The sequence below is a fragment of the Polyodon spathula genome, chromosome 28 (genome assembly GCF_017654505.1).
Source record: "Polyodon spathula isolate WHYD16114869_AA chromosome 28, ASM1765450v1, whole genome shotgun sequence".
NCBI classification, from domain to species: domain Eukaryota; kingdom Metazoa; phylum Chordata; class Actinopteri; order Acipenseriformes; family Polyodontidae; genus Polyodon; species Polyodon spathula.
Window position 1 is genome coordinate 8,751,761 of NC_054561.1, and position 22,041 is coordinate 8,773,801.

The window sequence follows — 22,041 nt, forward strand, 5'->3', positions numbered from 1 at the left end:
TTATGGCTCCGATGGCTTGCTATAGGAGATGGTCGTTATAGCACTCGCCTTCCTTTCCATTCATTCAGAGAGAACTAAAGGACTAGATGTTGACAATGTAATTAATTCCTTTGCTGCAAACCACAACAGCAGATGGATTATCCTGAAGTGAAACCAGTGGTGAGTTGCCCAATCCCTATTTATTTGCTTTGTATGTGTTTTTTGTCAAATGCTATTTTGTGTTGGAGCTTAATGGAGTTGTAGCAGTCTGCTTACTATAGAACCTGAATTGCATCTGTTACTTTAAGATTTTTTTTGTTTTATTGTTTCAGAACAAAGATTACAAAAAACAAATTACATTAAAGAAGTCAGAGAAATAGATGTTTATACAGTAGTGTACAGTAGTTGTAAAATATAGTTTCATCAAATACAGCAGGGGGAAGAGTTTCGTAATTATTCACTTATGTTAAATTTTGTGGTTGGGCTGGGGCAACATCCCCTTTTTGCAGCTTGGGTTGTAATGTACAAGAGTTGTATTTTTATTTTTAAGAACATGAGAAATTGAAGCATGAGGAAAGGCCATTGGGCCCACCTATGCTCAGTCGCTTTAATGCCAGCATGGTCCGTTTAGCAGTCAAAGAGGAAAAACAAAAAGAAAAAAGAAAGTACCCCCGAGCACAACATTCCCTAGACATGTTTTAGAGTCTTTGTCTTTGGATTGTTAAAAGTAGTAATACAGGTATTGTGCAGCAGTCGACCAAACAATTGTCATTCTGTTAAATGTATAATGCAGAGCTATACATTTAAGGGTTGTTGTACTGCTGTATATGTTACCATAAATTTGATGAAAAGAGTTATGCTATGCTAAAAGGGTTGGACGTTTCCAAACCCGGTTTGTGCAGAAGAGGAACCCTTTATAAGCTTCCGTCTCCCTGGGCTCCTCTCACACAGAGACTCAGCTCCTGTCTGCATTCTGTCTGCACTCCAGAGAAACCAGCAGCTGCACAATCCAGACTCATCGTTAAAGGTAAACTAACTTGCGTTATTATTTATATCAGATGTTATTGCATACGGTAGTGTACAATGCAAACTATATTTTGTGTTTGAGAAGTTACTTCTAAAAAGTAATCTATTAGAGGTACAAGTTACTTGAACACAATTACAGTAGTTACAGTAACTTTATTATTGTTTTGTTCCAGTTCCAGTTAAGTTTCTTCTCAGGCACAGTTTATATTTTACAGTTTTAAAATATTCTGTTCTTCCTTTGACACAATTTTATAGCAAGATGATCTACTCAAGTGACATAGAGGGATTGACTTGCACATTTGAATATTTGGTAACACTTTACACTGTGTCCCTAATTACCGTGTATTTACATAATAATTACTCAGTAACTACATTTGTAATCACTCACAAATAGTGCAGTTATGCATTGTTACAATGTACTTCATGTGTAAATTCTATTATGGGATTTGTAAGTACACAATTGTAACAGTAAAACCACAACAATTGACTGTTCACTAAATCAATTTTAAAAATCTCCTTTTGAATAGTAGCCAGGTGTATTATTATTTTTCCTGTAGGTTACCAAGTCCAGCTGAGGAATGGATCGCAAAGCTGCGTACGCTTCATTGGTGGAAGGGGTGCAGCACTTTGACTTTACTGGAGAATCCATTCCTTGCAATCTTATAGTAACAGGAGATGATGCTTTCCCAGTTGCCATGACTCCGAAAGGGGATGTCATGATCGCTGCCTCTCAATATGGCAAGGGTCGGATGGTGGTCATGTCTCATGAAAACTATATGACGTTTCCAAGATTTGCCAAATTCATTCGAAATGCAGTAAATTGGCTGAAACCATCCCCAGATGCACTGGTTGGTCTCCACAGCAGCCTACAACTTTTAGCCACTGAGCTCTCTAGCACAGGAACAAAGGTTAAGATAAATAATGCTTATATTGAGGGAATGGGGGTTTACTGCATGAATGCATATGATGACACCCAGGCTGCAGAGCTCCTCAGCTTTGTAAAGGAAGGGGGTGCCCTGCTCATTGGTGGGCAGGCATGGCACTGGTCTTATTCACATACAACTGAAAATGTGTTTTTCTCTTTTAATGGGAACAAACTGACCAGTGCTGCTGGCATTTATTTCACAACCGAATATGGACAGAGGATCATCTGTCCGGTCCAGAGTGAAATACCAACAAGCTCACTGGCAGTTAGGTAAGTCCATTGTTTTTTTTCTCCTCATGGATAACACAATATTAAACACCACTGTGCTGCTGGCTGATCCGTTTGTTACCTTTCTAGAACTGAGTGAGGCTGAGAAGACAGGACTTTTAGTTCTTGTTGCCAATGTCGGAGTGAATCAGATACTCAGATAAACATTGCGTCCAAAATCACTTTCAGGTCAAGTCTTCAGCTCACCCCTTAAAGTCAATACTAAATACTGATATTTAATGCCATTATGTTTTATTTGTTTGCCGTTGTTCTATAGGTCGCAAATGGCTGTAGAAAGCAGCGATGAGTACAAAAAGAAATTTCTGGAGGCAGTTTTCCTTTTTCTGAAAGAAGGGGTCAGCTCTGTTGAGTCACTCACGGTGTTTCTGCTGACTGCTGACAAAGACCACATGGAACAGGAGCATGATGAAATCAGGAGGATGATCGAAGAAGCTACCCAGAGTGTGTCAAAAGCAGAGATGGTTGCCAAATATCAACTTGCAAAGGTTGATGAAAAATATTTGGTGTTCACTACAGAGAAGAGCGATCTGGAAAGTGAACAAACAATGAAGAACATGGAATTGAATAATCTAAACACCATCCTTGTATGTCATAATCAAAACTTAGAGTACAGTAAACAAAGCTTGGAGACTTCGTATAGACAGCAGCGAACTGCACAACAAAACCTTGATAGTGCCAGAGCAAGGTATCATGATGAAGAAAAAAAAAGGAATATCGGAATTGGATTGATGTTCATACCCTTCATTGGGACAATAGTCGGTAAGAATGTAGCTATGTAATTCACCAGTAGAGTTATTCAGGACACACGTTATAGGTACAACATTGCATATTCAAGCTGAACGGTTTAAAGCATTCCGAGCTATTCACCAGCACTGCCCACTTCATGCCTTCTCTACACAAAGAATGCTTACGTCACACTCAAGTGGAAAAAAAACTTGCATGTTAACTCCAGATCTAACACTGAAGTTAAAATATTTATTGGTAACACTTTAGATTACAGTGCATTAATAATCATGTCATTACTTTTCAATATTATGTTAATAATCCAGGTGTATGGTAAACCACTGGTAAATGTAGGTGTGCATAATATTTAAGAGTTATGTAGAGTAAACCTTTACATAGTATACACTACATATGAAGAGGCTTGTCTTCTAACACCATTGTGGGGATACCAGTATTGTTTGTCACAAATTAAAATACAGGATAGCAGGGTTCAGTGTTTTAAGATATTGAGATCTGACTGTTAAATAGTTTGTTAAATTGCATGTACTATATCTCTCCCATTACAGGAGCTACCATGGTTGGTGTTTCTCAAACAGCCATGAACAATGCAGCAGAGCTTGTCAAAAATGCAGGAGCTGCTGTGAATAAGTTCAGAAATGAAGTCAGTAACTATTCAAACAAAGTGGCCGAATACACTAATCTTGTGACTTGTAAGCAGAATGAAATCTCCAACACCAGCAGCCGTTTGGGGGCTATTAAGAGCAAGCTGCAGCAGTTATCCCAGAAGCGGGCAGCCACTGCTGAAGTGCAGAAGAAACTCCGAGATGCCACCCACTTCCTGAGCATCCTGGCTGGAAGAGTGCAGGTGGCCGAGGTGCAGACCAGGAGCGTACTCTTCTTCGATCCTCTGATCACCATACTGGAGGACATATCTCAGCACATAGTCCAGCTCTCGGGGAACGAGAAATACCAACTTCTCTACCAGCAGGATATCAAACCAGTGATAGACAGGCTGAAGGAAAACAACCCTAAACTCAAAGCCATCTGCAGCACAGGCGAGGGGCTTTGTGAAAATTTGACTTTTTAATGGTCCTTTAATTGTAATTATGCAATGCATTGAGCTGTGTCACTTTGCTACAATGAGCAGTGGAGATTAATGTTAGAATCAAAAACTGAAGATTGATAAACATACTATCAACACCTATCAAATGATATAACTGTGTTGTACAGATGAAAAATTCCTGACTCTCAAACAAATGTGTTTGTACAGACCCCGGGAGGGGAACACGACTTACAATCTCGTGGCCGGGCTCTAGTCTGTGTGTACTGTGAGGAATGACTTCTGTCAATCAATAACCTTCTGACTTTTGCAGATGAAATAAAACAAATTGCAGATTGACCAACATGTGTTTTGTTGTTGTTTTCTGGATATAATAATACAATATGGATAGGCTGAGTACCGAATGCAAATGTGTCAGCTCAAGACCTGGGATATAGTTTGGGAAAAGTAACTATTTAAAAAAAAAAAAAACAGAAAGTAACTACACTATGTAACACAATTTTTGTTCCTGGGTAGTAAGTGTTATTTCCTAATTGCTTATGCCTCAAAAGTATAGAAAATGGCTATTATTCCCCACAAACTTTGCTTTTGTGACCAGGACAGTGATATTTCAAAATATCACTATTTCCAATGGGAAAATGTATGTCTTTTCATTCACATAAAGTCAGAAAAAAAAAACATATGAATCCAAATTAACATGTATTTATACTAAAGTAATACAAAAATGACTACAAAAGATTTAGAAGTGAGTAGTTTTTCGAGATTTACGATTATGCTGTAAATACAGTATAATCATAAATCTCGAAAAATTACTATATAAACTAAAATATATATATAATGATGGATTGCCCTCTGCTCACATGATTTTTTCCTCTCCAAAAAAACACTTTAGTCAAACGATGACTATATAAAATATGTGTAAAATGCAGGTAAGATATATGCATTCCAAAGCTATATATTTTACGTATATGAACCATATAAACCATGTAATAAAGATATGTTATAAATATGTTTTCTTTCTTTATGGGTGTTTATTTGAATTTAAGAAGATACGTGGATAACTTGCACTCAGAATGGAAATTTCCAGACAAGCAACAAAAAGGTCAACTGATAAGAAATAGTGAAAGAGGAAGTGAGTCCCATTCCCCATTCTTAATTACAGAAGATGCAAGAATATTCATGTGAGTAGAAGAGTAAGAACAGGTTACTGTATCTCACGGGCTGGAGGAAAACAACCTTAAACTCAAAGTCATTTGCAACAGAGACAAGGGGTTTGAACAGCAGTTGTGCGTGAAATGCGACTTTGCCAATACTGTTAATGCTACATGCTATTGTAAGGAATATTTCATCACATAACAGGTGAATTTGCCTATGTGCAGTATATATGTATGCTACCGCACTTTGATGCCGAAAAATTCAGTAACTGAAAACCGTATACTGTGTATGTGATAGCTGTCAGATGCTAAAATGCTGTGGTTAACCTTAGAAGTTAATGTGTGAAATGATCTGCACACTAAAAGTCTTAGAGTGACTACAAAAAGTTTTTTTTCTTGCAAATGTGAGTGTATAATTAAAGATATGTCTGCTTGTGGACCCTTGGCCTTTTTTGCATGTGACGTGGCCATTCTTGAGGAAACAGTAGAAAAGAATTGAAAACAGAAGAAGATTGCACAGCCAAAAAGAGTAAAGGAGGTGCAGCTCAACAGAGCAGGAATTCAGTAGAACAAAGGGAAAGCCGCACACTCAAATACAATCCAACAGTATTTAATATTTATTCATATAAAAATACACCAACCTATTATTATTATTATTATTATTATTCCTTAGCAGACGCACCTACCCAGGGTGACTTACGGTTGTATACAAAATAAAATCAATACAAAATAAAAGCATATCAAGAATTACACTACAATTTAGAGCCAGATACAAAACACACTGACTTCAGTCCCAATAAGAGCAAATACAAAACACAGTGTGATTTGATATCGATGCAGTTCAAGAGCAGATAACAGTGTGATAGTTACATCAGGGTTAGGTACGAGTGCAAGTGAAATAAACATAAAATACCTCAGATTGGATTAAGTGCATGATTAAATATATTAAAGGCAGAGTGTTATACTGTCCAGAAGGGAAGAGTTGAGTTTTCCAGATGTTGTCTGATGGGGAGTGTCTTGAGGAGGTGCCGGAAGGCCATCAGAGACTGGGCAGTACTGACTGGAGGTACAGCCAGTCTTCTAGTGCAAGCGGAGCGGAGATGTCGGGTGGGGGTGTAGGGAGAAATGAGGGTCTGCATATAGCTGGGTGCAGTCTGGTCAAGGCATCGGTAGGGGAGTACAAGAGTCTTGAACTGGATGCGAGCAGTGATCGGGAGTCAGTGGAGTGAGCAGAGCAGTGGATTAGCGTTGGAGAAGTGAGGCAGAGAGAACACCAAGCGAGCAGCGGAGTTCTGGATGAGCTGGAGTGGACGAGTGGCGGGCGCAGATAGGCCAGCCAGGAGGGAGTTGCAGTAGTCTAGGCGGGAGAGTACCAGGGCCTGGAAGAGGATTTGCGTGGAGTAGATGGTGAAGAAGGGTCGGGTTCTTTGTATTTTGCTCCTCAAGATTCAGCAGGTGCGTTCTAGAGTGGAGATGTGCTGGGAGAAGGAGAGGCAAGGGTTCAAGGTTACTGCAAGGCTCTTGGCCCAGGAGTAAAGAAAGAGCATGGTAGATTCAAGAGGAATGGAGATAGAGAGATCAGGAGGGGAAGAAAAGGAGGTCAGATTTAGAGAAGCTGAGTTTCAGTGATGCGAGTGCATCAAGGAGGAGATAGCAGACAGACAGGTAGAGGTACAGGAGGGGATGCTGGGGTCAGAGGGGGGAAGATCTGACCATCATCAGCATAGAAGTGGTATGAGAAACCAAAGGATGGATGAGGGGGCCCAAGGAGCGGGTGTAGAGATAGAACAAGAGAAGACCCAAGAATGACCACTGGGGGACTCCTGTTGAGAGAGGGTGAAGTGTGGAGGTTGAGCCGCTTCAGGTTACCTGGTAGGCGTGGCCGGAGAGGTAGGAGAAGAACCAGGCCAGAGCAGTGCTAGAGATTCCAAGGTCAGCGAGAGAGGATAGGAGAATAGAGTGATCGATCGACAGTGTCAAAGGCAGCAGAGAGGTCAAGGAGAATTAGGACAGAGGAGAGAGAGGCAGCACGGGTAGAGTCGTGCTTTCGTTAGGGTAAAACACACTACTGCAATTGCACAATAATTTCATATCACAGGTGAGCATAATTAGAAAACAATCAGATACAATTGAACACAGCAATGGGATAATACAATGATCACAATCAGCCTAATTAAAATAGTTATGCATATCAAAAGATTTTCAAAAAGTAATTTTGCAAATCATTTGATTATGTATAAGAAAAAAGCAATTCATGAAAAAGGTCTTAAGAATGAATTTAATGTTTATCCTGTTGAGTTCGAGTTTTAAAGTTATAAATACAAAGAAGCTTCTCTTTTTGAAAGTCAAATACTCAAATCACATGGATTGGAACAAAGACCCATGCCTTAAAGGACCAGGGTTGTCTGGTCGTGACCAATGTTTCTCCTACTTGTGTAGCTAAAACGAACAAAACACAGAGAATCGTGAGGTTCAGGAATCAACTCCCCAGTAATGTTGTTGAAGCTGACACCCTGGGATCCTCCAAGTAGCTGCTTGATGAGATTGTGGGATCAATAACCTACTAACAACAAAACGAACAAGATGGGCCGAATGGACTGCTCTCGTTTGTAAACTTTCATATGTTCTTATGTTCTTAAAACAGAGGACCTGCAAACCCTCTGTCCCAGTTGTCATTTAAACAGGTCAAAAACAACATAGATTGGATTGACTGAAAACATGTTCAAAATGCAAAGAAAAATAAGTCATTAGCATGTCAAAATGTATAGCATAAAAATGCCCATATGGAAAGCAAATACATTTTCATACCGCTAAAAAAATATATAAATGATATATTTTCAAGTTATAAAATATAACATAAGAACATAAGAAAGGTTACAAACGAGAGGAGGCCATTCTGCCCATCTTGCTTGTTTGGTTTTTATTAGCTTATTGATCCCAGAATCTCATCAGGCAGCTTCTTGAAGGTTCCCAGGGTGTCAGCTTCAAAAATATTGCTGGGGAGTTGGTTCCAGACTCACACAATTCCCTATGTAAAAAATGACCTCCTATTTTCTGTTCTGAATGCCCCTTTATCTAATTTGTGACCCCCTGGTCCTTGTTTCTTTTTTTCCGGTCGAAAAAGTCCCTTGGGTCGACATTGCCAATACCTTTTAGAATTCTGAATGCTTGAATCAGATCACTGCGTAGTCTTCTTTATTCAAGAGTGAAAAGATTCAATTCTTTTAGCCTGTCTGCAAATGACATGCCTTTTAAACCCGAAGTAATTCTCTTCAATGTTCTTTGAACTCTTTCTAGAGCAGCAATATCCTTTTTGTAGCGGGGTGACCAAAACTGAACACAATATTCTAGATGAGGTCTTACTAATGCATTGTACAGTTTTGACATTACTTCCCTTCATTTAAGTTCAACACTTTTCACAATATATCCGAGCATCTTGTTGGGATTTTTTTTATAGCTTCCCCACATTGTCTAGATGAAGGCATTTCTGAGTCAACATAAACTCCTAGGTCTTTGTCATAGATTCCTTCTTCATTTTCATTATCTCCCATATGATATTTATAATGTACGTTTTTATTGCCTGCATGCAGTACCGTACACTTTTCTCTATTAAATGTTTTATAGGTAACCGTTAACCATTTCTAAACAGATGGCACCATTTCATTGTGATCAGTTAAGCAGGTTATTTGTTATATGTTATCAGCATGTCAAAGTTTAGAGCATAAAAATGTTTATTTGAATTTAAAAAGATACGTGGATAACTTGCACTCAGAATGGAAATTCCCAGACAAGAAACAAAAAGGTCAACTGATAAGAAATAGTAAAAGAGGAAGTGAGTCCCATTCCCCATTCTTAATTGTAGAAGATGCAAGAATATTCATGTGAGTAGACGAGTAAGAACAAGTTACTGTATCTCACGGGCTGGAGGAAAACAACCTTAAACTCAAAGCCATTTGCAACAGAGACAAGGGGTTTGAACAGCAGTTGTGCGTGAAATGCGACTTTGCCAATACTGTTAATGCTACATGCTATTGTAAGGAATATTTCATCACATAACAGGTGAATTTGCCTATGTGCAGTATATATGTATGCTACCGTACTTGGATGCCGAAAAATTCAGTAACTGAAAACCGTAGACTGTGTACGTGATAGTTGTCAGATGCTAAAATGCTGTGGTTAACCATAGACGTTAATGTGTGAAATGATCTGCACACTAAAAGTCTTAGAGTGACTACAATTTTTTTTTTTTTCTTGCTAATGTGAGTGTATAATTAAAGATATTTCTGCTTGCGGACGTTGTTGGCCCTTGGCCTTTTTTGCATGTGACGTGGCCATTCTTGAGGAAACAGTAGAAGAGTAAGAAGAAAACAGAAGAAGATTGCACAGCCAAAAAGAGTAAAGGAGGTGCAGCTCAACAGAGCAGGAATTCAGTAGAACAAAGGGAAAGCCGCACACTCAAATACAATCCAACAGTATTTAATATTTATTCATATAAAAATACACCAACCTATTATTATTATTATTATTATTATTCCTTAGCAGACGCACCTACCCAGGGTGACTTACGGTTGTATACAAAATAAAATCAATACAAAATAAAAGCATATCAAGAATTACACTACAATTTAGAGCCAGATACAAAACACACTGACTTCAGTCCCAATAAGAGCAAATACAAAACACAGTGTGATTTGATATCGATGCAGTTCAAGAGCAGATAACAGTGTGATAGTTACATCAGGGTTAGGTACGAGTGCAAGTGAAATAAACATAAAATACCTCAGATTGGATTAAGTGCATGATTAAATATATTAAAGGCAGAGTGTTATACTGTCCAGAAGGGAAGAGTTGAGTTTTCCAGATGTTGTCTGATGGGGAGTGTCTTGAGGAGGTGCCGGAAGGCCATCAGAGACTGGGCAGTACTGACTGGAGGTACAGCCAGTCTTCTAGTGCAAGCGGAGCGGAGAGGTCGGGTGGGGGTGTAGGGAGAGATGAGGGTCTGCATATAGCTGGGTGCAGTCTGGTCAAGGCATCGGTAGGGGAGTACAAGAGTCTTGAACTGGATGCGAGCAGTGATCGGGAGTCAGTGGAGTGAGCAGAGCAGTGGATTAGCGTTGGAGAAGTGAGGCAGAGAGAACATCAAGCGAGCAGCAGAGTTCTGGATGAGCTGGAGTGGACGAGTGGCGGGCGCAGATAGGCCAGCCAGGAGGGAGTTGCAGTAGTCTAGGCGGGAGAGTACCAGGGCCTGGAAGAGGATTTGCGTGGAGTAGATGGTGAAGAAGGGTCGGGTTCTTTGTATTTTGCTCCTCAAGATTCAGCAGGTGCGTTCTAGAGTGGAGATGTGCTGGGAGAAGGAGAGGCAAGGGTTCAAGGTTACTGCAAGGCTCTTGGCCCAGGAGTAAAGAAAGAGCATGGTAGATTCAAGAGGAATGGAGATAGAGAGATCAGGAGGGGAAGAAAAGGAGGTCAGATTTAGAGAAGCTGAGTTTCAGTGATGCGAGTGCATCAAGGAGGAGATAGCAGACAGACAGGTAGAGGTACAGGAGGGGATGCTGGGGTCAGAGGGGGGAAGATCTGACCATCATCAGCATAGAGGTGGTATGAGAAACCAAAGGATGGATGAGGGGGCCCAAGGAGCGGGTGTAGAGATAGAACAAGAGAAGACCCAAGAATGACCACTGGGGGACTCCTGTTGAGAGAGGGTGAAGTGTGGAGGTTGAGCCGCTTCAGGTTACCTGGTAGGCGTGGCCGGAGAGGTAGGAGAAGAACCAGGCCAGAGCAGTGCTAGAGATTCCAAGGTCAGCGAGAGAGGATAGGAGAATAGAGTGATCGACACAGTGTCAAAGGCAGCAGAGAGATTGAGGAGAATTAGGACAGAGGAGAGAGAGGCAGCACGGGTAGAGTCGTGCTTTCGTTAGGGTAAAACACACTACTGCAATTGCACAATAATTTCATATCACAGGTGAGCATAATTAGAAAACAATCAGATACAATTGAACACAGCAATGGGATAATACAATGATCACAATCAGCCTAATTAAAATAGTTATGCATATCAAAAGATTTTCAAAAAGTAATTTTGCAAATCATTTGATTATGTATAAGAAAAAAGCAATTCATGAAAAAGGTCTTAAGAATGAATTTAATGTTTATCCTGTTGAGTTCGAGTTTTAAAGTTATAAATACAAAGAAGCTTCTCTTTTTGAAAGTCAAATACTCAAATCACATGGATTGGAACAAAGACCCATGCCTTAAAGGACCAGGGTTGTCTGGTCGTGACCAATGTTTCTCCTACTTGTGTAGCTAAAACGAACAAAACACAGAGAATCGTGAGGTTCAGGAATCAACTCCCCAGTAATGTTGTTGAAGCTGACACCCTGGGATCCTCCAAGTAGCTGCTTGATGAGATTGTGGGATCAATAACCTACTAACAACAAAACGAACAAGATGGGCCGAATGGACTGCTCTCGTTTGTAAACTTTCATATGTTCTTATGTTCTTAAAACAGAGGACCTGCAAACCCTCTGTCCCAGTTGTCATTTAAACAGGTCAAAAACAACATAGATTGGATTGACTGAAAACATGTTCAAAATGCAAAGAAAAATAAGTCATTAGCATGTCAAAATGTATAGCATAAAAATGCCCATATGGAAAGCAAATACATTTTCATACCGCTAAAAAAATATATAAATGATATATTTTCAAGTTATAAAATATAACATAAGAACATAAGAAAGGTTACAAACGAGAGGAGGCCATTCTGCCCATCTTGCTTGTTTGGTTTTTATTAGCTTATTGATCCCAGAATCTCATCAGGCAGCTTCTTGAAGGTTCCCAGGGTGTCAGCTTCAAAAATATTGCTGGGGAGTTGGTTCCAGACTCACACAATTCCCTATGTAAAAAATGACCTCCTATTTTCTGTTCTGAATGCCCCTTTATCTAATTTGTGACCCCCCTGGTCCTTGTTTCTTTTTTTCCGGTCGAAAAAGTCCCTTGGGTCGACATTGCCAATACCTTTTAGAATTCTGAATGCTTGAATCAGATCACTGCGTAGTCTTCTTTATTCAAGAGTGAAAAGATTCAATTCTTTTAGCCTGTCTGCAAATGACATGCCTTTTAAACCCGAAGTAATTCTCTTCAATGTTCTTTGAACTCTTTCTAGAGCAGCAATATCCTTTTTGTAGCGGGGTGACCAAAACTGAACACAATATTCTAGATGAGGTCTTACTAATGCATTGTACAGTTTTGACATTACTTCCCTTCATTTAAGTTCAACACTTTTCACAATATATCCGAGCATCTTGTTGGGATTTTTTTTATAGCTTCCCCACATTGTCTAGATGAAGGCATTTCTGAGTCAACATAAACTCCTAGGTCTTTGTCATAGATTCCTTCTTCATTTTCATTATCTCCCATATGATATTTATAATGTACGTTTTTATTGCCTGCATGCAGTACCGTACACTTTTCTCTATTAAATGTTTTATAGGTAACCGTTAACCATTTCTAAACAGATGGCACCATTTCATTGTGATCAGTTAAGCAGGTTATTTGTTATATGTTATCAGCATGTCAAAGTTTAGAGCATAAAAATGTTTATTTGAATTTAAAAAGATACGTGGATAACTTGCACTCAGAATGGAAATTCCCAGACAAGAAACAAAAAGGTCAACTGATAAGAAATAGTAAAAGAGGAAGTGAGTCCCATTCCCCATTCTTAATTGTAGAAGATGCAAGAATATTCATGTGAGTAGACGAGTAAGAACAAGTTACTGTATCTCACGGGCTGGAGGAAAACAACCTTAAACTCAAAGCCATTTGCAACAGAGACAAGGGGTTTGAACAGCAGTTGTGCGTGAAATGCGACTTTGCCAATACTGTTAATGCTACATGCTATTGTAAGGAATATTTCATCACATAACAGGTGAATTTGCCTATGTGCAGTATATATGTATGCTACCGTACTTGGATGCCGAAAAATTCAGTAACTGAAAACCGTAGACTGTGTACGTGATAGTTGTCAGATGCTAAAATGCTGTGGTTAACCATAGACGTTAATGTGTGAAATGATCTGCACACTAAAAGTCTTAGAGTGACTACAATTTTTTTTTTTTTCTTGCTAATGTGAGTGTATAATTAAAGATATTTCTGCTTGCGGACGTTGTTGGCCCTTGGCCTTTTTTGCATGTGACGTGGCCATTCTTGAGGAAACAGTAGAAGAGTAAGAAGAAAACAGAAGAAGATTGCACAGCCAAAAAGAGTAAAGGAGGTGCAGCTCAACAGAGCAGGAATTCAGTAGAACAAAGGGAAAGCCGCACACTCAAATACAATCCAACAGTATTTAATATTTATTCATATAAAAATACACCAACCTATTATTATTATTATTATTATTATCCTTAGCAGACGCACTTACCCAGGGTGACTTACGGTTGTATACAAAATAAAATCAATACAAAATAAAAGCATATCAAGAATTACACTACAATTTAGAGCCAGATACAAAACACACTGACTTCAGTCCCAATAAGAGCAAATACAAAACACAGTGTGATTTGATATCGATGCAGTTCAAGAGCAGATAACAGTGTGATAGTTACATCAGGGTTAGATAAAAGTGCAAGTGAAATAAACATATAATACCTCAGATTGGATTAAGTGCATGATTAAATATATTAAAGGCAGAGTGTTATACTGTCCAGAAGGGAAGAGTTGAGTTTTCCAGATGTTGTCTGATGGGGAGTGTCTTGAGGAGGTGCCGGAAGGCCATCAGAGACTGGGCAGTACTGACTGGAGGTACAGCCAGTCTTCTAGTGCAAGCGGAGCGGAGATGTCGGGTGGGGGTGTAGGGAGAAATGAGGGTCTGCATATAGCTGGGTGCAGTCTGGTCAAGGCATCGGTAGGGGAGTACAAGAGTCTTGAACTGGATGCGAGCAGTGATCGGGAGTCAGTGGAGTGAGCAGAGCAGTGGATTAGCGTTGGAGAAGTGAGGCAGAGAGAACATCAAGCGAGCAGCAGAGTTCTGGATGAGCTGGAGTGGACGAGTGGCGGGCGCAGATAGGCCAGCCAGGAGGGAGTTGCAGTAGTCTAGGCGGGAGAGTACCAGGGCCTGGAAGAGGATTTGCGTGGAGTAGATGGTGAAGAAGGGTCGGGTTCTTTGTATTTTGCTCCTCAAGATTCAGCAGGTGCGTTCTAGAGTGGAGATGTGCTGGGAGAAGGAGAGGCAAGGGTTCAAGGTTACTGCAAGGCTCTTGGCCCAGGAGTAAAGAAAGAGCATGGTAGATTCAAGAGGAATGGAGATAGAGAGATCAGGAGGGGAAGAAAAGGAGGTCAGATTTAGAGAAGCTGAGTTTCAGTGATGCGAGTGCATCAAGGAGGAGATAGCAGACAGACAGGTAGAGGTACAGGAGGGGATGCTGGGGTCAGAGGGGGGAAGATCTGACCATCATCAGCATAGAAATGGTATGAGAAACCAAAGGATGGATGAGGGGGCCCAAGGAGCGGGTGTAGAGATAGAACAGGAGAAGACCCAAGAATGATCACTGGGGGACTCCTGTTGAGAGAGGGTGAAGTGTGGAGGTTGAGCCGCTTCAGGTTACCTGGTAGGCGTGGCCGGAGAGGTAGGAGAAGAACCAGGCCAGAGCAGTGCTAGAGATTCCAAGGTCAGCGAGAGAGGATAGGAGAATAGAGTGATCGATCGACAGTGTCAAAGGCAGCAGAGAGGTCAAGGAGAATTAGGACAGAGGAGAGAGAGGCAGCACGGGTAGAGTCGTGCTTTCGTTAGGGTAAAACACACTACTGCAATTGCACAATAATTTCATATCACAGGTGAGCATAATTAGAAAACAATCAGATACAATTGAACACAGCAATGGGATAATACAATGATCACAATCAGCCTAATTAAAATAGTTATGCATATCAAAAGATTTTCAAAAAGTAATTTTGCAAATCATTTGATTATGTATAAGAAAAAAGCAATTCATGAAAAGGTCTTAAGAATGAATTTAATGTTTATCCTGTTGAGTTCGAGTTTTAAAGTTATAAATACAAAGAAGCTTCTCTTTTTGAAAGTCAAATACTCAAATCACATGGATTGGAACAAAGACCCATGCCTTAAAGGACCAGGGTTGTCTGGTCGTGACCAATGTTTCTCCTACTTGTGTAGCTAAAACGAACAAAACACAGAGAATCGTGAGGTTCAGGAATCAACTCCCCAGTAATGTTGTTGAAGCTGACACCCTGGGATCCTCCAAGTAGCTGCTTGATGAGATTCTGGGATCAATAAGCTACTAACAACCAAAACGAGCAAGATGGGCCGAATGGACTGCTCTCGTTTGTAAACTTTCATATGTTCTTATGTTCTTAAAACAGAGGACCTGCAAACCCTCTGTCCCAGTTGTCATTTAAACAGGTCAAAAACAACATAGATTGGATTGACTGAAAACATGTTCAAAATGCAAAGAAAAATAAGTCATTAGCATGTCAAAATGTATAGCATAAAAATGCCCATATGGAAAGCAAATACATTTTCATACCGCTAAAAAAATAATGTAAATGAAATATTTTCAAGTTAAAAAATATAACATAAGAAAATAAGAAAGGTTACAAACGAGAGGAAGCCATTCTGCCCATCTTACTTGTTTGGTTTTTATTAGCTTATTGATCCCAAAATCTCATCAGGCAGCTTCTTGAAGGTTCCCCGGGTGTCAGCTTCAAAAATATTTCTGGGGAGTTGGTTCCAGACTCCCATAATTCTCTGTGTAAAAAATTACCTCCTATTTTCTGTTCTGAATGCCCCTTTATCTAATTTGTGACCCCCTGGTCCTTGTTTCTTTTTTTCCGGTCGAAAAAGTCCCTTGGGTCGACATTGCCAATACCTTTTAGAATTTTGAATGCTTGAATCAGATCACTGCGTAGTCTTCTTTATTCAAGACTGAAAATATTCAATTCTTTTAGCCTGTCTGCAAATGACATGCCTTTTAAACCCGAAATAATTCTCTTCAATGTTCTTTGAACTCTTTCTAGAGCAGCAATATCCTTTTTGTAGCGGGGTGACCAAAACTGAACACAATATTCTAGATGAGGTCTTACTAATGCATTGTACAGCTTTAACATTACTTCCCTTCATTTAAGTTCAACACTTTTCACAATATTTCAATATATTCATAACTTGCAAAATAAAGGTTTCCAGGCTGGGCAATGCCTTCACTGGATGTAGAATTCAGAAATCGCAAAAACCACAAACACCAGCCTGCTTCCTCAGCTCCCTCCTCCTAAATGAGAAGCAGAGGCCTCCTTTTATGTCAGGTGGCTGGGCGCTGATTCATCGTTAATTAACCTAATCAACTAATCAACCGCAGCCACCTGAACATAATAAACCCAGGCAGGTAGGGGAAATTAACCCCATCCCTGCTAATTTAAAAAGGACAGAGCTTTGCTCTGCCACACACCTCCCCCCATGTACAAACTACACCGGCCGCAATCGGCCAACTCCCCCCTTCCCCCCTCCCCCCAAGAGTCCAATTATTTCCCTTGGGTGGGCTGTTATGGTGGGTGGTGGTGGGCGGTGTTGCTGTTGGAGCCCCCAAGTCTTCTTTAGTTGAGGGGGCCCCGGATCTCCAAGGTAGTACGGTGACGGCGGCCCAACTCCCTCGACAACCCTAGAAAACAAAAAGGAGACACCAGCAGTCCCAAGCGATGCGGAGCAGCAGGCAACCCCAGGCGATCCAAATGAGTCATCCCTGAGTGGAGCGGGCGTGGCATCCCTGGGCAGTGCAAGGCAGGCATCCTTGGGCGGTGCAAGGCAGGCATCCTTGGGCCATAGCTCCTCCCCTCTGAGCTCTGAGAGCGGCGGCTCCTCCCTCTCTGGCTCTGGAAGCGGCGGCTCCTCCCTCTCTGGCTCGGGGAGCGACGGCAGCTCCTCCTCCCTCTCTGGCTCTGGGGACGACGGCAGCTCCCCCTCCCTCTCTGGCTCTGGGGACGACGCCAGCTCCTCCTCCCTCTCTGGCTCTGGGGACGATGGCTGCTCCTCCTCCCTCTCTGGCTCTGGGGACGGCAGCTCCTCCTCCCTCTCTGGCTCTGGGGACGGCAGCTCCTCCTCCCTCTCTGGCTCTTGGGAAGGCGGCTCACCCTTCTCTGGCTCCCGGGAAGGCGGCTCACCCCTCTTTGGTTCCCAGGAAGGCGGCTCACCCCTCTCTGGCTCTCGGGAAGGCATCTCCACCCTCTTTATTGGAGTGACTGGGGCATCTCCCATGTCTACCGCCAGGTAATTAACCACCATGACGGCAACCTCTGGGAAGGACGCTGGGTGGTGTTGTTCCTCCCACTGTTCCCACCTCTCCCCATCTCGACGCCACAGCGTGTTGATAACTATGGGGAGATCGTGGACGAGGTCTGCCTCAGGGTGCATCAACCAGTCCCAGATCTCCTGGGACGGCAGTGAAGGTGGTGGTGCTGGAGGTAGTGGGGTTGCCCCTGATGCCCGGGGTGAATACTGCACTTCTTCCTGGGCCTGGTTGTAGGGGCATCCTGCCCAGTTGTGGCCGTCCTCCTCACACCGGCCACACCAGTTTGCCGGTGGCACATCTGGGCAGGACCGCCAACGATGGTCCTCCTTCCCACACCAGGAACACCAAGGGAAGAGGCTGGCCGGGTCCTCCAGCGGTGGCTGCAGCAGCTTACATTTCTTCAGCTGCTGCTTTTCCTGCCTTTGCTGCTGTCTGCTCTTCTTTCCCATAATCAAAATAAATAAATAAATAAATAATTCTCCCAAAAATTCCCCCCCAAAAAATAAAGATAAAAATACTGCTCTGAGCCTCTAGGTGGCGCTATCCCACTCTAACACCATATGTGGCAGGCTGGTGAGTGGATAGAGGCCCAGAGACAGTCTGCAGTTCAAAAAAATATACTTTTATTATAAATAAACACAAAATAAAAGTGCACAAGGGCAAAATAAAGGGATTTAAACACAAATAAAGCAATACAAAAACAAAACTTGCAAAATAAAGGTTTCCAGGCTGGGCAATGCCTTCACTGGATGTAGAATTCACAAATCACAAAAACCACAAACACCAGCCTGCTTCCTCTGCTCCCTCCTCCTAAATGAGAAGCAGAGGCCTCCTTTTATGTCAGGTGGCTGGGCGCTGATTGATCATTAATTAACCTAATCAATATTCTTGCATAGAGGATGCAAGAATATTCATGTGAGTAGACGAGTAAGAACAGGTTACTGTATCTCAGGGGCTGGAGGAAAACAACCTTAAACTCAAAGCCATTTGCAACAAAGACAAGGGGTTGAACAGCAGTTGTGTGTGAAATGCGACTTTGCCAATACTGTTAATGCTACATGCTATCGTAAGGAATATTTCGTCACATAACAGGTGAATTTGCCTATATACAGTATATATTTGCTATGGTACTTGGAAGCCGAGAAATTTAGTAACTGAAAACCTTAGACTGTGTATGTGATAGCTGTCAGATGCTAAAATGCTGTGGTTCACCATAGAAGTTAATGTGTGAAATGATCTGCACACTAAAAGTCTTAGAGTGACTACAAAAAAACACCACAAAATTAAAGTCATGCGAAAAATCAATGTCTTTTATTGATAAAAGTTCAGGTAAAAAGGTGAAGTGCTGTGTGCAAACGTTTCAGTCACAAGACCACCCTCACTGCTAAAAAATGAAGATCCCCTTGGGTGAGTTCAGTAGGCAGATCACCACAGAGCGTTTCTACAGAACGCCCTCAGCTGAGAGCTCCAGGTAACCAATCTTACCAAGGTAAGCAATCTTTAAAAATAAATTAAAAACATTATTTTATAAGCAAGCTTTTATATCTTTATAATATTTCTTTTTTTATATAGTTTTATTTATTCTGTTTCAGTTGCTTGTTTTGCTTTAATTTTAAAATGTTGTTCTCTTTTGCTGTTTGTATTGTTTATATTGTTTTCATTGTACTTCCACATGTTCTTTTCTTTTTGTTAAAAGCTCCTTGGGTTGGCTGCTATGAAAGGCACTTTATAAATAAAATTTGATTTGATTTCTGATGCCCTTAACCTCCTCCCTAATTCTCCTTTTTTTGCTGAAGTATTTGGATTATTTTTTGCCGCAGAGGGGACTTCCTGTTTAATTTTTCTTTTCTGACTTTAGGACTATGCTTGTCGTGCATGCTGAGAATAATTATTTTAAATTTACCCCACTTATTTTCCACCAACCCATTAGCTAACAGTACTGCCCTATTTACTAGGTTTTCCCAGTGTATAGTAGGAAAATTGAAATCCCCATTATTACTGCCTCCCTCTTGTGAGTGCAGGCATTCCTGATAGTGTCATACAGGCACTTATTGAGGTTTCTGTATCGAAGTGCTATGGCAGAGCGCTCTGCCTACTGAACAGACCCCTCGATATTCAAAGTCTCAGTTCAATTCATCAACAAATAACAGTATCAATTAAAACAAAATGACATGTATAAGGACCAATTAATATACTATGCACAAATTACAAGGACAGGAATAACACTTTCTTCTCTTTCTTTTTGCCTGAACATATATGACAGAAATACAATGAATCTTGGTTGTAAATCTCCCTCCCGACATGTAAGGGCGCCAAGCAGCCAAAATAGAGGCTGACCTGACAGTTCTTTCCCAGGGTCGGGAAGTCGGTTAATCTGGAAGAAGGCGAGACTCCGTTGCAAGAACATATTGACCCGGAAGGGAAACGACGTAGCAGCTGCAGATTGTAGAGACAGCTGCACTTGTTTACCAAGGGGTCATGTGTGACGGCATAAAAGGGAACTGAGAATCGAGGTCTGTTCCTTCGCTTGGTTTTTGTTTAAGAGACTAGAAGGACTGTGAGAGACTCCAGAAAACTGCTGATATATTTGTGAGTGTTTTGTTTGTTCGTGTCTGTTAGTAATTGTCTGTGTTTGTAGTCACCAGATGGCTAACACAGATCCGGAGCTGTCGCCTTGGGCCAGTACAAAACCGGAGCAACACTTCACGCCAGTCACTGTAATAATCTGTTATCACCCCCCACGAGCACGACTGCAGCACCCCGGCCTGGTGACCGCATTCAGCATTACTGTGGGGCAGGTAACGATGTTTACTGTTTGGGCTGCAACCCATTATTATTATTGTTACCTCCTCGCATTACACATTGGTGTGCATTGCCAGAGTTTGTTGTTCTGGTCACCAGACCTGGATTAAAAATAATAAAAAGCTCTTTTCCAAACCGGTTTCTGTCTGTGTTATTCCTGCACTGCATCCCCTCTGCACCTGTACTCACTCAGCAGCCACTGTGCCACAACATATCAATAAAACACATTGATTTTTCGCATTACTTAAATTTTGTAGTGTTTTTTTGGGTAGCCACTCTATGACTTTCAGGGATAATTTCACACATTAACTGTTCTGTGAATTTGAAGATCTACACACATGTATATATTTATGGCAGCAAAGACACTCAACAGAATTGCAGGATGTGCCCTATAGCCTGGAGATAACTGGTTCGAATCCGGGCTCCCAGGAGGTAGTGCCAGGAGTGGCTGGGCGCCTGCAAGCTGGCTGGCTACCGAATCTGCCTTTCCTCTTATGCGTTGTCTGGCTTCTTCACTGTCAGCTTTCAGAGTCAAAGAAAGCGGGTGGCCTGACGTTGCATGTTTCAGAGAACGCTGCACTTGTTTTTGACTCTCCCGAGTCACTGCGTGAGTTGCAGGGTCAGATGGGGTCTTAAAGAAAATGGGGGTAAAAAGAAAAAGATAACCATAGAAGTGGTAACCATTTAAGCGTGTGGATAACACATTATGTCGTAATACACAGTGCTACTAATTAATAACATTAAACAATAACCGCTAACATAAATATGTAACAAAACTTGCATTAATCTCCATCCAAATCCTGTATTATTATAATAGTAACTCAACGTTAAGAGAATGTTCAAAATACTATCCTATTCTGGTGCACAATAAAATTTAATATTAATAACAGAATACCGCAATACACATACTGTACATCAGTCAAAAGATCAGTTGGTCAGACTGAAAGAAGCTGTGGTGACCATGCGGTGACCACATCTCCTTTCCTGCTACCAACTGACCTTCTGACTTGAAAATGTTTATTCCGGTATTGTGACAAACTGAAACTGAAGTTCTCTCTTCATCTTTTACTGTGTTATTATCATTCATCATTTCTCTATTCCTAATGTTCATCAAAAAACGCTCCACACACACACACACAATGTCCGTGCAGGGGAGGGAACATGGAGAGAGAGAGAGAGAAACCAACCTATTCTATGCACTTCTTAAACTCCAATCGACTACCAAACGGACGAATCACACTCAAGCCGTTTGAGCTCATTATTTAACAGCGGTATACAATCAGTTCAATACTTATTGTCGGGATGCTCCATTTACTGGTCCGTTTCCCTCTCTCTCACTCATCGTTCCACGCTCCAAACACTGCGTTCCCACTCCTGCAGAGATATACAAACCCCAGGCTAGCCATCTCATCTGTGTGAATTCAGGAGTGCAAATTGATCAATAATTCAATTAGTCAGTGCCCAATAAGGCAGATAAAGGGAAACGGATAGAGAAGCCAACATAACGCAATAGAAATCAATAATAAAGTGTCAGACAAAAAAAGCGTGCACTAATCAAATCAATAAATACAATTATAAAAATAATAACATACAAGTGTAAAATAAATGTGAACAGGGCATTATTGACCTTGTTACATATGCATTATAAAATTCTGTGCAAAATCCTTTTTCTTTGAATTCTGTTCTTAAAAATGTTTTTGTGAAGTATCTTTTGGTAAGTTTTAAGTGGGCAGGTTACCTGGAAGTAGTATTTTTCATTAGAGGAATCTACAATAATAATTCCCTTTATTGATT

At 41.1% G+C, this 22,041-nt stretch overlaps 1 protein-coding gene across 1 annotated transcript; it reads left to right on the forward strand.

Moving 5' to 3' along the window:
• Nucleotides 1-1,576: 1,576 nt before the first annotated feature.
• LOC121301956 lies at nucleotides 1,577-4,336 on the forward strand. Its single transcript, XM_041231697.1, has 3 exons — nucleotides 1,577-2,200; nucleotides 2,475-2,977; nucleotides 3,508-4,336. The coding sequence occupies exons 1-3, from the start codon at nucleotides 1,584-1,586 to the stop codon at nucleotides 4,026-4,028; spliced, it is 1,641 nt and encodes a 546-aa protein (XP_041087631.1). The 5' UTR covers nucleotides 1,577-1,583; the 3' UTR covers nucleotides 4,029-4,336.
• Nucleotides 4,337-22,041: the final 17,705 nt, after the last annotated feature.